The sequence below is a fragment of the Opisthorchis viverrini genome, assembly GCF_000715545.1.
Source record: "Opisthorchis viverrini unplaced genomic scaffold opera_v5_148, whole genome shotgun sequence".
NCBI lineage: Eukaryota > Metazoa > Platyhelminthes > Trematoda > Opisthorchiida > Opisthorchiidae > Opisthorchis > Opisthorchis viverrini.
In genome coordinates, this window is record NW_008751805.1 from 1,055,917 (window position 1) to 1,073,979 (window position 18,063).

General features: G+C 43.1%; 2 protein-coding genes across 2 annotated transcripts in view; one reads left to right on the top strand and one right to left on the bottom strand.

Annotated features, from left to right (window-relative positions):
• Positions 1–10,536, bottom strand: part of T265_06865 (hypothetical protein) — a gene marked incomplete at both ends in the record, with an annotated part of 44,560 nt that extends 34,024 nt beyond the window's left edge. The window contains 2 exons of the mRNA XM_009172247.1: positions 9,482–9,601; positions 10,466–10,536. Coding sequence (XP_009170511.1) covers positions 9,482–9,601; positions 10,466–10,536 — 191 coding nt within the window. The remainder of the gene's footprint in view (positions 1–9,481; positions 9,602–10,465) is intronic.
• The window catches only part of T265_14154 (hypothetical protein), a gene marked incomplete at both ends in the record, with an annotated part of 113,017 nt that overhangs the window by 79,364 nt on the left and 15,590 nt on the right, over positions 1–18,063 (top strand). Inside the window, 9 exons of the mRNA XM_009172256.1 lie at positions 2,758–3,011; positions 3,128–3,385; positions 7,015–7,105; positions 8,340–8,421; positions 9,342–9,917; positions 11,035–11,153; positions 12,840–13,192; positions 15,828–15,935; positions 17,877–17,981. Of these exons, the coding sequence (XP_009170520.1) occupies positions 2,758–3,011; positions 3,128–3,385; positions 7,015–7,105; positions 8,340–8,421; positions 9,342–9,917; positions 11,035–11,153; positions 12,840–13,192; positions 15,828–15,935; positions 17,877–17,981 (1,946 nt within the window). The remainder of the gene's footprint in view (positions 1–2,757; positions 3,012–3,127; positions 3,386–7,014; positions 7,106–8,339; positions 8,422–9,341; positions 9,918–11,034; positions 11,154–12,839; positions 13,193–15,827; positions 15,936–17,876; positions 17,982–18,063) is intronic.

Genomic DNA, 18,063 nt, shown 5'->3' on the forward strand with positions numbered 1-18,063 from the left:
GTCTTTTTTCGGAGGTGTTGTCTTGATAGAAATTACTATCAACGCTTTCTAACCCTAATCGTGCAGAACAGATACTTGATCATGTTGGTGATGATAACTGTGTTGGACCCGTATTTTGTTCGGCCTGCTCACTTTGTTTGAAATTGGAATTGGTTTCATTTTCATATTGATATTGACACCGTTTTTGTTTGTTTCTTTTAACTGTGCACGCTCAGTGGTGTTTTGTTGCTGACATATCTGTTACCCTAAACACTGGACGGCTATAATCAGTCGCCTTTTTCACGATGCCGCACTTTCTTTTACAAAGGGATATCAGGTCAGTCGTGAGTTTTGGGTGTAATATCGACTTATCATGTGCGGGTTTGAATAGCCGCATGGATTGTTCGGTTTGTAACCTAGGCTAGAATGAAACATAGACGAAACACAAACGCTTATTGCGAATATTCAGGTGGATATGAGGCGTCTGCGAAGATGTACTGCGCTATGGTTGGACTATTTAAACTAATCAACTCGGCTGTTTGCGCTCTTGCTAACTTTAGGGCCTCAAAATGATTCAGTTATACTAATCAACGGTAAACTATAAATATTTGTTGATAAAAAAACAGTTTTGATGCCATTGGGAGGCAAACGCTACCTTATACCTGGATAAAGATGGACAGCAGTTGATTTCAAAGTGGGTAGGCTTAACGGTAGCTAATTCGGTGGCCGAAATCTCATAACCGTAGATAAACGTGCTTTCAATCCGTTCTCAGCCTCTCAGCAATTGCCAGCCAAACGATTGCGTTTAAGCATGCGGTATGTCTTTTGGGTTACTGCACAGGTCTTTCTGTTTTACCAGGGTGATAATCTACCTTTGCTTTGGTTTTGACAGGCATCTATCTGCAAAGTGTCTTTGTTGAAGAAGCCTCCCCGTGATCCTCGCAACATTACACATTTTCACACAATATTATACCATGTGTATCCTGCCTTTCATCCGTATCTCTTACTAACCTGTAGCAACTTACATTTTAGTTTACTATACACTGGAAAACGATCGCATTCACCCCTGCTCTTCGTGGTTTTATTTTCGTTTGGTTACTGTAGCACTGCATTGACATTCCTTATCTACTTTAATCAATTACACAGAACTAGATATTATCTGGTTTCGTCTTACAATTCGTAGTTATCTGATGTTCAGAGTTCCAAACGTCCGGGCTTTTTTCATTTAGAAAGATAATGGGCACTACCCCGCACATGTAGACGTGCAGTTTGATAGAAAGTCGGTTTCCACTCCCAGCTGTACACACGACGGAATGCATGCGGTAGTTGTACCCCAATCCTAGCGTTATCTCCAATTTGAGATCTCAACTAGAGTAATAGAGTAGAATTTCTCCATAGTAACGGTTTGTGTGAGTCTATAATAATATGTCTACGTATATAATGACGTATCACTTTGTCTGACTCCTGTGCTTCCTTGGGTTGACTAAAAAATCATTGTCGAGTCACCGGATGCGTGGAACCCCTCAATCGTGACACGAACCATCTTCCGATGCATCCTTGATAAATTTGGTACATACAGTGATTTCAGCCAAGAATTCTTGGCAGACCAGAGTGCTCTTTGCCGGATTTTTGGTATAGGTATTATCATTATTTTGTGTCCAGAAAGCACTTTTGTGCCGTAAAACTTAAAATAATTCAGCTGTTTTGCGGGTAGAAGGCTGCCCACACTTCCGATCTAACGGTAATCCTACGATATCATTTGGTTAAGCGTGACCTCATTAAAAAAACAGGGCAGTGAAGTGCGGGTTTGTATTCCAAGGAAAGCCGGATGAACTTTCTAATTCACAATATCTTCGAATGTATGCCAGTCATCCATAATAATGCGTAGTTAACCCCAAATTCCATGTTGGCCCTGCAGTAGCCCACAGGTACGCCACCATCGACCAGTAGCTCTTTTCATAACCACGCTTCCGTCCATCTGTGCTTTGAAATCCGAGTTCCATTTACAATGTTTTTCAACCCGGTGAAGGCTCTGGATACCTATTTCTACTCTCCACTTCCCTGGGAACATTTTCGGCTGTCGATAGGAGTCACACAGTAGTGACTCTTCGGAGTTTCGTGAGATGCGCACTGCTGATGATTCCCAATAAGGATGAAACAGCTGTACAGTGCTTCTCGGATTTTCATCATAGGTTAGCTTTACTTACAGGACGAAATCTCCACAAAAAACACAATAGTGATTTGGCGATATTTAATAACTGACTGCAGATGGCGCTTAGTAGCAATGCGTGTGAACTCTGTGGCTATTCGAAGTGTCTTAGATGGCACCTGTAGACGATGTAGCACTGCACGTCCAAAACAAATTAGTTCACAAACTAGGCCAGCAGCTTGGCTTCTCTATACTGATGAATAACCGATTACACTTGAGCACTTTGTCTGTCGGGAATCGACCAGGCGAAATGGACGGGCGCTATCGATTATGCGTTATTGACGTACTGTGCATTGCCAAAACCTTTTGGGATTGTGATAATTACCATATTTAGCTCGATGATTTTCCCCATTCAAAGCTAGCTTGTGCATTTTCAACAGGTCAACTACTTAGAGAAACTCACTCTTATTTGCAACCCAGTTTAGTTTTGCAGAAGACTCATCTGAAACCCAGCGGAATCTCTCGTTCATAATGTTTCAAGTCGAATACTTAGTCGAGTGAAGGATGTTTAACGCCTATTTTGCATTTGTATGGTGAATGGCTTCATCCATTTATCTCATTTTTTCCAGAAATCAGCAATGTTAGTGCAGACTTCACAACCATTTTTGAGACGGACACGCCCCCTGCTAGCCCGCCCGTTGAAGGCGAGGCTTCGGACGATGATGCAGTGGTGATGCCTGGGGTGACCATAACTTTGTGTAACCTGGATGGCGACGAAAACGCAAACAAATCAAACACTGACTCCGAAAACCATGCGTTGGACCAGCAACCGGACAAACAGGAGGATACTCTGATCCAGGCAACATATGAAATCAAACCAAAGGTGGGATAAGCAACTTGAGCATTTCTTTCTATGTTCTCACTGGTAATTTTACTTAATGTATGAGGAACAGAACGATGTAAAATTACCCCATCGTTTGCCTTAATCCCAAAACCTAGGGTCGTTCGAAACCCCAATACAACTACAAGACGGATAAAATGGAACAGGGGATTGCGGCACGAACAGAATCAAGTGACACTGCCGGTGATGGCAAGGTGGGAAAGGATTATGTGTTGCAACAACAACAACAACCAACAACAAAAGGATTGCCTGAGCGGGCATCCCCAACGCTGCCGAAATCTCAACAGGATCAAATGGATTTCAGTCTGTCTGTGGCCCCATCCACTGTGTCACTGGATGAACAGGCTATCAATGCTGTAGGTTTTCAGCATTCCCACATTATCTAATTCATTCACATAAAACTCCTTGTCTGATAGTGATTTGTTGCACTCTGTGCTCTCTCATGCTAGATGTTACTGTTCTGCTATATCAGATGTAATTATCATCATCATTATCATCATCGTCATCATGGTCATCATCACCATCTCATCGACAGCATGGCATTAGTGTTCTGCTTCGCTGCCGTACAACAATGATTTATTTGAAAGCCTTTTTGTAAAGAAAAGAATAAAGGTGGACGGGGAAGGGACTTAGTGCTAGCTTACTACAATCATTCCGAGGTGCCTACACCTCCAAACACTCATTCAGGCAATCTGGATAGAAACTGGCAACAAGGTCGCCACTGACATCGGTTGACAGCCATATCTCGCAACGTCTCCAATCAGGCGCAGTGAGGATCATGTGGTCCCCATCCTGGAAGGCGAGCAGCACCCAAGGGACCCAAACTTTTCGTGGTTTTCTTGATACCCTCTGTTAGGTCAAGGTAGCATAACCGTGATTTAATTCTAGAACAGATTTCTCGTTTGCTGCGTTTGCTGCATCTGTCCGACTCTATGGCACGCGGCGATCGATTAACAGGTGGACGAAAATTTGATTCTTACCTATCCTACTACTACTTTTCAAAAGTAGATGTATATTGTAGCCTAAGTTTGTCCGCAAATCTTGGCTTGCAGCAGAAGAGTAAAGGTCAGTTTGAGTTGAACTAGTCCATTCTTTACCTTTGGATTGACCAGCAATTTTCCCCTCGAGTTTCGATTTCTCAAGTGGGCTTTGTCCAACTCCCTTTCAAAATCTACTTAGCTTTGTGTGTCAGGACTAGCAACTTGCCCCTTCACAACACGGCGGCGAAGCGTACACAGAACCAATCAAAACTAATAAAGGAAGTTCAATCACCTAGTACTACTGCAGTGTAGTTGTACCTGGGAGGAGTGCTGTAAATACTACCATTTATCCGTAACATACGCTGCTAACTCAACACCTCCCATCTTTGGTAAATCGTGGCGACTAGTTTCTGATTCGGTGTTTCTACTCTTTAGGCTTTATTTTGCGGATTCTTTGTGGCAACCTTAACTGCGTTTTCCAACTCGGAACAAGTTCTGATTTAAAAAAAATCGTTCAGCTGCAAACCCTTTTGGTGCCTAACTGCCATGCCACCAGAAGGTAGCACGAGGACTGGTGTATTGCCAGGTTGCCCAAGCCTAGACAGGGGAAGTCGAGAAGCAGAGGTTGGGTTCGAACCACGGACCTTCCGGCAAATGCCTCGTTTTTTCCAATAGATGTAAGCTGACTGTGAGTTGGCTGTATTTGCGGGAAGGTTTCCTTTACTGTAATCCGCTTCCATCACCACACTGATTTGAACTGTTCATTGTGTGGGCTCTGAGCATGGACTTTGTGAATCATGCTGTATTTTGTTTGGCGGCTGCTTTTTCACCCTTGTAAGGGGTGTGTGACCCACAGACTCACAAAGTTGGTTTTCCGTTGTTTAGTTACCCTGGAAGTGAATTAGACATCACTCCTGATCGTACATGACTCGTGGTGTTCATTAGAGTTCTCACATGAATGCGTGTGTTTATTTGTTTGTTTTTCCTCACGGTGTACAATTTCCCCCATATGCTGGCTCCGATCTGATTCCTTTAGTTTATCGATCGCTTCTTTGAATGCACTACAATCTTGATCAGAACATCCAAGTGGCGCTTTCATCTCATTTCACCCATTCAACTTTGGCTGTAGCTGTATCAAAGACAATCTGTGAGGATGTGAACATAGCTAGTAGTAGTTAGTCCAACGCACAGATCATTTGGACCTAGTTGATCGCAGGTTGGTTTTGGCGAGAGCTGCTGTCATAAACACTGTTTTGTTTCGAGTCTTTCATCGTCATATGTACTGGTCCTGGATTCAGTAACCCCAAAGATCGCTTTCCTTTCGTACCGTACTGCCACATATCACCTCATCTTATTCGACTCTCTGACCGTGCTCTCCCATCATTGAACACAACTTTTTCCTCATTTTCCCAAGTTAACTCAAATGCCCGTTTCAGGGGTAAGCCTTGGTGGATCACCAAAACAGTAGAGTTTATTGCTGTCTGTTAACTGCATGCCCACCCCCACGAGGTGGCCATTAGTGGCCACTCTCATTCTCATCCATTTCAGTTTCATAGCAGGCACGTTACATTTTTACATCCAGTTTATTTTCCCCTGTCCAGACAAATCGACTTGAGTGACTGTCATTTTTTGCATACGGTTCTCTTGAGTTTTGCACATGTCTCGTCTCAATCCGTCTGAAAGTGAAATGTCCTTGTTGAGATAGTATTGGGCAAGTACAATCCTTTGGTCATCGAGCATCGTTTTAGACCAATGACCTCAGGAAGATTTTGTTCTTTATTTTGCACTGTCTCAATCCAATTGACTGTCAGTTTGAACATCTTGTGGAATGTTATGGAGTGGACTTAAATGATAGTCGGCACCACAACTCCTACCCGATTCCTTGTTGGTAGTCGATTTCCACAGATATCTGTTTCGATCATGCCCATCTCGTACACAAGTAAATTTGGCTGTCGCGTGGTTTTGAGTCTGACCCGGGTGGAGTGAGCATAGACTGGTTGTTCCTGATGCGTCCAGTTACTTTGCTGTGATTATAAGCTGCCAGTTTGACATCAGAACACGGGGATGTTCTTTTGGGGACCGTCCGCTCCTGCCTTGTCACCAACCTAAACTGAGATGAGTGTCTACAGCCCTCTTGGCCTACCTTATAATATCTCTTGTGTTATTTCGTCTCTGTTTTTATACTTATCAGCCCAATCCCGCTGACAGGAGGTCGGAGTTACAATTTCAATGTTTGTTCAGTTAACGAATGTTTATTCAGGAACCCCATGAGTATTGAGCAAAACATCACCATAGTCAGATGTTCAAGATATCAATGTGTAACATATCCGTTCTCTCACGATACGTTGAAATTCCAGCAGAACAAATAAGTACATGCAATGGCTTGGGAAAACGGAAATTGGGGCAAAACGACATGGAAAAGATATGGGAGTTCTGCTTCTGGAAAAGTGCTCGAACTCGAGCAGTTAGCTTGATCCACTGTAATTCTAATCATTCACTACAAAGCAACGCTATCTAGTTACTGGTTCACCGCCAAGCCTACGTTATGGTTGTGAATTCTGGGTGACCATCCTGGGTGCTTATATATATATAATCTTGAATATTAGCAATTGTGATGCTGGTAATAAAGGTAATGCGCTGGAATGCAACTAGAATTTTCGTCTAGTTATTTGTCTTCCCTCGGTTTATGTTGTTTGTAGTGCGTTTAATAATCTTATTCCGACAGTGATTACTAAATACACTCCCCGTTTTCTCGTGGCATTTTTTTACACGTAAGACTTATTTCCTATCTTGACGAACAAAATGACACTGTTTTTTTTTCGCTAGCGCGCTAGGCATGCCTTCTAGTTCTGTTTTCTGTTTGGTCCCGTGTTTGCTCCCCATACACATTATATGTCATATTATCCCTCAGTAGCCATATCTCTCACCTAGATCAGAATCTGTTTTAATAATCATTCTAAACAAATTGGAGTGATGCTCTTTCCGTCACTTCTTCTACCATCTAGCCAATACTGACGGACGGGATCGAAATGACGGTGTTACAAGAAAGGAAGGTTTCCCCCGCCAGTTCGTTGACGACGTCATCTCAGGTACCAGGTAAATCAACGAAATGATTATCGGCGTCCGGTTGTGTTTGACACCTATGACAGTAATTTGGTGATGACTTCCCTCAAAAGAGTCCATTCTTGGCTGCTGACTGATACCAGCTGACGGATTTTGCCGGTATTTCTCCTTCAGTATAACCACTCTTATCCAATAGGCTGTATGGCTGTGTTGTATCCACAGGCGTCTGGTACCAGAGTAGTTCGGAATTTTGTTGGTCTTTACGGGACTGTACTCCGTAACGTTCGCTGAACATGTCGCTGAGTTACGCATGGCTGAAACCAAATTCTACGCCACTACTAAGAAACAAATTTTCAGTGTATTGATAACAAACCGCAATCAATCGCCTTTCCGGTCAAACAGAATACTGCTACATCCACCGAATGAGTCTCAATCACCGTGAAGCGCTTTCTCGAGGACCGACCACATTATGTCTTTGGTGATATGAAACATTTAAGAACAAATCAACTTTCAGTTGCACGTCCAAAAACACGGAACATGCTTTTTGATGTCATTTTATAAGCTTTTGGCTGAATATATAGAAAAAATGACCCACATTCCGAGCTGTGAGATAATCTCGCAAAGGTGCTAAAGTTCAGTAGTCTTCAAGATAGCATCCGAGAGTGACTTCTTATGGGGGTTGTTTTATCAGGAGGGAGGATAACTTTGTGTCCGGGTTATCCATTCCAGTTCGTTTAGAAGATTCACAGCTTCGAAAAAACGTGCAGTTCAGATGAGCAACATAATGTCTGAAGAGCTGAACTCTCTTCGGCATGCTATTGATAATTCTGGGATATGATAAAGACGAAACGTTTTGTTTCAAATTAGAATTACTTGTGAAGAGAATAATATTTATGTCCAGTAAGCCTGGGGTCATAAGGTTTTTCGTCATTTTGTGCTCATCATGGGCAGAAGAACTGATCCTTGCTCGAAGGCGTGTGCATCCACTAGTGTGAAAAGCTTGACATTCTTGGTTTCTTCAAAGATGAGAATTCCCGTCGAAGGTGGTTGGTGGGTATCAGGTCAACCTAGAAGTCAGACTGCGTAAGGACTGTCCAAACCTTTCGTAACGGCCGGGTGTTAAACTTGTCTTAATTCCCCTTGAATACAACGTTGGCTATGTAACCTCAGGCACATCATCTGGACAGACGATCAATGTAGTTTCACTGCCAAACATGGATAGCTTAAAACCTTCATTCGTTCGTCAGGCTCTCTGATCACCTTTCAGATACTACTCTTGACACGAAAGCTTTGAAACGTGTTGCGCTTCGATTACACAAACGAACTGTTGCTGAGGGATCGGATGAAAGGTGGGTGAAATTGCTCACTGGTTTACCTTTTAGTTCCGTTTTTCTAAGATGCTACTTTCCAATTTAGCAATAGAATCTGGCATTTCATTCGATGTACTTAGTCTACTGCGTAGAAGCTACCTGAGCTACCAACATTCTCTTCAATATCAAGTCCGCTGTATCCATGGTTTCCTTATAACTATAGATTTTTCAAGTACCAGTGACCTAGAAAGTTGGGCGTGGGTTTACGGCTAGCTTCTCTCGAGTTATCGCCCGCGATTGTTCTGATCATGTTCGCATTAGTGCTTGCCGGGTAAAATGGTTGGTGTATCAACTGTCTTGCTCCTCGATCAGCCTAACCGATGAGCGAGTAGAATATTTCCCTGTATATTTCAGTTACTCATCGGTCAAATATTTTTTCCGACGACCTACTTAAGTGTTTTGAAGGTTTATGGAACACTTTTTTGCATCACCTTGTGGCTGAGGCATCCCACAATCCGTTATGCCCTCTATCCTAAGTTGACTTCAAACGATTCTACACTAGTTCCTCAATTGAAATAGCCAGTTACTGATTCCTTGGCTTGCTAGGTGTGATGTGGTTTGCGCCTGAATTAGACAACATGGCTGGCTTTACATGGTGTGGTTCTCATTTGGATTGGTACAATCGTATGTTGCGAGGGAGATTTGGGTGCACAATCCTGGTATATGACCTATTGCACAAGTGAACTGAATATTGCCTCACGTCAGGTACGTTTGTTTAGAATCTGACTAGCCTAGACACACAATACTGCTTGATTCAATTCTTAGATATTCACCATTTATTCTGATGTTCCTACCTCGCGTTCACCTCAACGTACCGGGAAGTTTGTCCTCCTGTTTAATACTGAAGTATCTCAAAGCCGTTGAGTACTATCGAAGGAACTGATGTGACTCTATTTTAGGGAGAAGGAATTAGCGAAAGATGAGTGTACGAAACACCCATCATCCGGGACCCAGCCTCTCGATTCAAATTGCAACGTTGTCGGACAGCGTGTTTCCAAACCCAAGTACACAACCTGTGATCCGAGTAAACACAGCTTACCGATTTCCTCTGGACGCGGTGGGATAACCACTAAAAATGTACCGGATAGGGAACCAAGAGCTTCCAAAATCACAGACGATCAAGGACGTCCTGATCGAGAATCGAGCATCCCTAGTTCCGCTACACAAAGAATAGAAAAGAAAAAATCTATGGCCAAACCTTCATCATCACCGCATGTACAGGCGCCTGTATCCAGGTCTGGAAGTGTGTCAAACCTGGCAACAGCAGCTGCATCCGCAGCCCTGACCATTGAACGGTGCCCTTGGTGTTATCAAGTTCTGGAGCGCTATGATGAGTCGACCCTGGGATTGGGTATGCTTTGCTTGGCCACCTTTGTGCATCGAGAACCCAGCCTTGCTGCACCGTACTTGAAAGACATGTTGCTTATCGCAGCTCGCCTGACGAATGCCTCGCTGTATTCATGGCAGACCAACCTGTGAGTATTGGTTCATTGCTCTCATATTATCCGTTTTGTTTAAAAACAACATGAAAATAGATTATAAACTTGTTGACTTGCTGGATATCTTTGTCACACGCAGTCACTGGTGCTGTTGCGCTCGAGCTTTCGTCCTGTTTTACATCCCCTAAGAAACCGAACGAGTTAGAACTCTGCTGGCATCGGCACGTTATTCAAACTGACAAACTGGACTTTGACTCAGTGGAAGCGAGAGTGAACTGTCGTTATTCCAGGTTTTTGTTTTTTAAACGTCTCTTCATCTTCCTCCGCGGTATTGTCCACTTGTTGGAACTAGTGGTATTGGCTAGGTTACGGAGCTCCGTATTCCGGTGGAGGAACTGATGACCTTTGTAATGTGCTACTCATAAGGCTGCTGAAAATCCGTCGACAGCCCACGACCGGTTTCGCCCTTTTTAGGTCTCATCAGGTAGGCGCAGTCCCCTTATGTCCTACTTGAAACCAAATTGCACGAAATTAGCGAATATACACTCATTTGCAAACTAATTTGTTTTTTTCGAGAGACTCACCTGGAACCCAGATGAATCTCTCGTTTGTGATGTTCGCAGGCAACAGAATGTACTGCACCAGGCCGCCTCATGTTTCAGTCGATACAATATTCGAGATATCGCGATACATGTATATATTTGTAATGTACTACTCATAAGGTTGCTGAAAATCCATCGATGGCCCACGACCGGTTTCGCCCTTTTCGGACGACTGAAACATGAGGTGGCCTGGTGCAGCGCATTCGGTTGCCTGGAAACATCACAAACGAGAGATTCAGCTGGGTTCAAGGTGAGTCTCTCGAAAAAAAAACAAATTAGTTTGCGAGCTGATGATCTGTTCATTCTTTCAGCTCACTGAATTTCTCCCACATAGTTATTTTTGGTGGCATCCTGATAGACGTCGATAGCATACGTCCACTCCAGCGGACATACAAGCAGCAGCGATTTGCTACTTAGACCAATTTTTCTCATGGGTCCGACTTTCTGGGATGCTGTCTCCCGCATGACTTAGAGGGCCTTTCATATCCTTTATGTGATCTTTTATATGAGTTATGGTATAGCTGTCCTATTGTTTTGCTTTTATTTGCCAGGCCACACATAATTGTCCCCGGCAATGTGGCAAGTATTGCGCGGCAATTCCTCCGTTGCACCATGTACAACTTGGCTCCAAATGGACTCTTTCTGCAGCTTTTCCAAACCCCAATACCCGGTAAGTTGTCCAGTGGGTGCGATTTACGAGGACCTAGGCTGAATCTGGAGCAACATTATTTTTGTTCGTGCACTTCTCAAAACGGGAAGCGCACAAAATTACGATTTGTAATCACTATTAAAAGGGAAAATTTCTGCGTGAGGACCCAACCAGGTCGTTTGCTGTACGTTAGTTGTCAGTCTTACGAGGACATCATTCATCGCGCCAGTTGTAATTAAGGTCAAATCATCGAAAAATCATAAGAACTATAGAATAATCACTCGTGGAGCATGGGTGTGGTGTTGCGTTCACTTTTTGGTACTCTAAGTTCAGAACTCAGCTGTCAACTGACCTACTTCTTGGGACCAAGAGCGATTCTTATACGTCGACGACATTCCTGAAGCAGCTTCCTTATGGCTCTACCAGTCCAGCTCCTGATCACACTTTTTCATAACCAATCTATTGGAATAAATAATAGAGTGTTTGAACACGACTGACCCAGAAAGTCTTGATTTAGTTAAGCAGGGATTACGAACTGTGTTGAACTTCATGGACCCCAGCCTATATGCATTCATTTGCAAGTAAAGTTCGGATATTCAACGGAATCTCAGCCGGATTGTTTTTTGGTGGGTTGTCGAAGAGGTTTGACAAACCACGCGAAAAATGAAATCTATATATTATGTTGATTGGGTGAGATGCAGTCAGCGGAATTGAACGCTAACTAATGCTAGGACCATGTTTAGTTCCATGGTTGTCCAAGTCCACGCAGTGTGCCCCCCCCCTTGAGTTCGCTCTCGGTACTGAAGCAACACACAGCTTCAACCTGATTTCTCTATCTGTGGAAACGTCAACATCCACTGTGTAAAGCTGTCATCGACAGTTAGAATATTTGAGCTCTTCACCAGCGTACGCTGGTACAGTATTGCCGGCAAGTAAGTCTGTACTCTTGTCTTTGGCTGCGGATTGTCACTTAGCACAGTATCTAACCAGCGCAGAACAACAAACCATCAACTACATCGTCCACACTCAGAGGACAAGCAGATAATATTGACTATTGAGGGCAAACGAGTGACGATACAACCAAAGCGCAGCCAGTTCATGGACCAAAATGTCGCAAGACTTATTACTGAACACCCCTTCCCTAATTGCCACAATTTTGTGGAAAGTTTAGCAACTGGAATCACAGTTGTGTATGTGAAAAGCACAGAAAAGCTGTTTGACAACCATAAGTGCACCCACGTTCTTCATCTAGCCCTGGATGTTGACAAGTAGACCGAACCAGTTTCCGACCAGATTTTAGTCCCAATATATCGAGTAAGTTCCGAACAGGGCGAAGCCCCACTGGTAGCTCAAACTACGGATTGGGACGAACCCTGTAGAATTCACCTGGCATCACATCATAATCAAATGGTCTAACTGGAGTATTTTTCACCATACAGTCGCCACATAACTTGAAGAACCATTTAGTCGAGTCTCTTATTTGGCTTAGTCGATTGCTATGCATACCATCATCATACAGCTGATGCGATAGAGAATACCGTCCGAATTCGATAGCGTCACATCTGAGGAACTTGGTTCGATTCACTCACCCATTTAATTCGCATGCTTTTCATGATTAGTCCTATTCCAGCGAAGGACTATTTTGAACTTGAGCTAGTTACCGAGTTTCCTACACTTTTGTCTTTAAATTTCTTTTTGACATTTCAGATGAACATTTCTTTAGGTGTATCATCTCAGTGTTGGTGGATTTCGAAGAACACATGTCATTCTTTCAACCAGTGCTTCAGCTTCTTGAAGCACTGAATAAACGAAAAACGCTGCCAACAGACACTCTGCCTGTGCTGCTAGAAAACATAGCCAGCTATTTGGAACATTTGCCGAACTTGACAGATGATGTCAAGGTGAACCATTTCATTGCCTCTGGCTGGGCTGACACCATTGGACCTTTGGATCTGTTTTTGCGGAAACTTGCAACAGTGACTCCGGTGCCTAGCAATTTGGCAACAACTGTGCGGATTATGACCTATATTCTTCGCGCCCCCGTCGCTTCCAACTTCAAGGTACGTATCCTATGTGTGCTGTAACACTTTACATGACTTCATCGTATTATGATTTGATCTCTTGTGAGATGCAACTATGGAAAGAGACCCAAAGGTCTCTGTGATGAGGAAAGTTGGTTTCTTAAGCAACCTTTAATGTCTTTAAAGGTAGGACTCGGGCTCATGCAGCTTTTTGTGTGTATCTCAAAAATCATTACTCCGACTTTCAGTCGAATGAACTTTGGTCGCAATAATTTTAACGGCATAGAAGTTTATTGAAAATGCTTCCAGTCTGTGACTCGTCCTACAACCAGCACTGAAACGTACGAGGCAGCTGGTGAAAAGCTACGTTTCCAGTGCTGTTTAGCCACAAGTGATTTTCTGGTAATTTTCCGTGAACTTAACAAAAAAAAACTAACAGTCGTTGATAAAATTTGACCTACCAGTATTCCCTCTCATAAGAAGCTATATTTTATCCTCAATTATCGAAAGACTTCTGAATCAGATGAAAGCAGTCGATTCCCACTAAAGTAACTTCCTGTGACCGAGGTTGAAGTTCGTTTTGAAAGACATTCAAATTAAATAGTTTCCAGGTTCGTTTGATTAGCAATTCTTGCAGAACGGCTGAGATATTACCAAGGTAACATCATTCTTAATAACAAAGGGAACAACTACTAGTTAAGGTTTTACTTCAGGTTCAGAGGAAGTTTTCAATTTACTGACCCCAGGTATTTGAATTTCGTCTTTGCAACTCAGCATATTCTGCGTTTTACCGACGAAACATTTTTGGTCTAAGTGCTGTGGTTAACCTACCTAAATATGGAGTACCAGTTTTGAGAGAATCAAGTTGTTTTTCTCCTGACAACGGCCGTATCAATAGTACTTTCGGTTTTTGGCAGGGGCTTGAATTGCGCCACCTTTTCCGACGCCCAACAGTAGTAGTTGGCGAAATAAATTTGCACACGAATTTGGTTTTGCAAGAGACTCACCCGGAACCCAGCTGAATCTCCCGTTTATGGGGCTTCTAAGCAACTGAATGTGCTGCACCAGGTCGCCTTATGTTTCAGTTGACACGATGTTCAAGATATCGCAATACATATATGGAAGTAATACACTACTCATAGGGTTACTGAAAATTCTCAGCCTACGACCGTTTCACCTCTCTTGAGGCTTATCAGGTAGACTCATTACCGAAGTTTTCGTCAACTTTATGTTCTATTTGAACCTAAATTGCACGAAGTTAGTGAAACACCCATCAGAAACGAGAGATTCAGCCGGGTCCCAGGTGAGGCTGTCGCAAAAACCAAATCTGTTTGAAAGTGAGCGTATTTCGCTGGCTTCGTGAAATTTGGGTCGCAGTAGAAAATGAGATTGTGGAAAACTCGGTGGCTGCGCTTACCTAATGAGCTTCAAGAAAGGTGAAACTGGTCTTGGGCTGTCGAAGAATTTTGAGCAACCTTATGAGTAGTGTATTACCTCTAAACAATGGTAGCCTTTTTTTTGTCTAAAAGCTGTCTTTGAGTCCGATGATCGTCGGAAACTATAGCGCTGACGGGTATCCTTTTTAAATCCTTATCATATTAAAGTTTTGTATGCTTTCTCTTCTGGAAGCATATATGTCTGCAGTAAATTCATCTGGGTTCACCAGGCCAGGGTTCCCTCTGTTGATCACTTTTTTCCACTTCTTGAGACTTCTTTACCCGACTAACAACTCGGTGAAAATATCTTCGGGCGTTCGTTCACGGACGTAGACAGTGTAACTCTTCTTGGTCACAGATCTTTGTGCTACGCAGTTTCGTATGTGCCCTAAGCGTGCAAAATGCAAAACGCTACTGCAAGACCCAAACTTGATGTTCGCGGATAAGTCTGCCGTTGTGATGAATCAAGGCGTCCATGTGAGCTGATTAACGAGATCACTATTTCGTCCACAAACGAGGGAACCGAGGAAGGATTATTACCCATAGGTTGTGACAGTCGGTTCTGCTTAGGTATAGCCGTTTCGGTTTCTGGTCTTCATATTACTGGAAATTTTGAAGGAAATAGCCATCCATTGAAGGTAGGAGCGAAAATTCCACTGCTTACGCTTTCGGACTGTTTCTAGATCCGATTCTTGCTTTTTCTCGCATTCCATACAGCAAAATGCGAATACCAGTGCGATCTTACGAGTTATGTTCTGCAAACTCGTCTGTCCTATTATTGTGGTTGTTCACCCTGAAGCGACCGCACAATTGGTCGATTCACGTGTAGGCATAAACCATTTAACCTTGGGACTCATCTGTACAGTGTGCATAAGGAAAGCACTTCGTCACTTGTCGGCGCGCTAGAACAAGGTCAACTAGAAGTTTCCCGGACCGAATGGTCACTAAAAGTAAAGCGTACGACTCGACTTAAGTTGATTATGTTTAACTGTTATCTGTCTTCATTTAACATACTGTTCTACGGTTGCTTATCGGTTTACCGGTGACAGTGTCCATCATATCCATTAATCAATGCCCGAATCAATCAGTTAATTGACCCACTTTGTGAGTTTGTTTAGGGGTTGCTCACATCCGACTGAATGACTTGACAATGACTCCAGTTCAGTGTTCAGAACCGTAACCACTATCATCTGTCTTCTATACCGAGTATTTCACTTACTGTCTACTTCACGTTTCAGACCCTTCCGGATACGTTTTCTGCCATCCTTCGTCTTATTGTCGAAAACGTACCATTCAGACTATCAAGTGTGATCGAATTGTGCTCTCTTAGCAGCCGCACCTTGAAGGTAAGCGCGGAAATTTGTGACGATTAACCAATCGTCTCGGGGATAAGATACATGCGGATCTTAACGAGTTAATTCGAGATGTTGACGGAGCAGCTGAATCGATGCCTGAATATGGCCTGTTATTTTTATTTACTCTGCTCCAAGCTTTCGGCCTCCTATCTGGATTTCATCCTCAATTCCCGACCTATTGCACTCCACATTTACTTCAAGTTGTAATGTATTCAAGTTTCACAACTGACTATTTTTCCGCTGGCCTCACGGTTGGGCAGTTTGAGCTGCACACACAAAGAAGTGGAGTCATTTTTTCCAATGGAGACATGTATCCGGCTTGCTTCATGTTTCGTTCATAACAAGCGTTCAAATGTTAAATCGTTTCGGCGACTGGCTGTGGGCAACCCAAATGTAGAATGATTCCAAGGGCTGCGCAAACCTAGAGAAACGGAGTAAAAAGCCCGGAGTGAGCTCGACCCACAGAACTATTGATTATTTATACACCCCTCACCCCCTGAGTCTTCGCAGATCATGTCCTCTGCTGTCCTGACGACTACAAACTTGTTCCTGACCTGCTAACCAATTCTGACTCCGTTGTTAGGGGAAATGTGGGACCACTTTAACTCATAACCTCTTTGGTGAGGTGGCTGGTTTTTGGGTTTATCGCCTAGCTTGCTAATTTGTTTATTCTAGTAGGCAACCAAGATGGCACTGTCAGTTCTTCAACGATGCTTGTGTTTATACAGGTTCTTTAGGGACATTTGATAGCCATGACTGATCAGTCGGACCCTTTATCGTTGCTGTCCTTGCCATTTGGAATTTTTAGGCATCTACCTGGCTATTTTATTGACCGTTTGTGTTTCTGTTGCCACTTTGGTGGTAGGTTGTATTCGTTCATGTTTTCTGTTGTCTTGGGAATCACCACAACCAACAGCATATTAGCTGTTTCCTCGATCGTTGGTAAACCATTGACCTAGTCATAAAGCTCGGTTATCAAAGCAAGAACGAAACAGCGCACCAGAGCCACCCGTAATGCTTCTGTGGTATTTCCCTTACGGAGGTCACCTCACATACCTTATAAATTAACGTCGTCCACTGTTGGACAACAACAGGTTTCCAAAACTTCACATTTTATTTTAGAAACAGATGCTTATGCAGTCCCAGCTGAACTGCGTGTTATCAGTTTTCAACTATACATCAAAACCTTGGCGTCACCGGACGTTGTTCATATGGTATGCGTAAGAACGACAGTTTTGCCGTCCAACATGGAAATCCATATGCGAACCATTACTAAAACGAGCGTGTATCAGATCAGATGCTGACCCAAATAGATGGATAGAAAATACACTCAGCCTGCTATCCTGACTCTCACTTTTCTAGATAGTATCTCTCATGACATTTAACAAAAAAACTGATCCCTTCCCGAGGCATTTCGTTATTGTTGGCATGTGGAGCGATCACATGACCTTCTGGTTTGCGGTCTAAACCAATTAGTTTCAGGCTCACGAGGTCGCTAACCAGTCACTGTTTTCTATTAGAACTCAATCGATGAGTTTGGTAAATGGATGACCATCTGTAGATTCTGATTCCTTCATTCATTTGGGTTGGGAAAGGTTCTCGCCTCCCCTGAGATACTTGTGCCCAAGAATGGAAGCGTGTCAAACCAGATTAGCTTCTTTTGAAGAGTAGGTGCATTAAATGTTTGGATTTTCTAAACTGTTCTTTCTCTACGCATTGTAATGTTTCACGAGCTTATGGCATTTACTTTCTTCCCGATTCGTAAGGACACTTCACTCTGATACTTTGGAGCTACTTATTAAAACTTTGTTCATCGCAAGTCAACACTATATCGGACGAAATTTGGAGGCGTTGTTGTTAGTTTGCATAACATTGCACATTACAATGAACGGTTGACGGTTATTTCTCTATTCCATTTGCACAAAATCACAGGAGCGTACGAAAATCCAGTTGACAAAGACGCTCGTTGAACTTTTTCACCAAGCCATCAAATTTCGGGTCAGTATTCCTGACGAAAATTTGGTCAAATTGCTTCAAGTAAGTTCTTTATTCTCAGCTTTGATACTCGTGAATTCCCATCTTGCCTAACAGCCTAACATCTGGTAACAGCCGTTTCGGC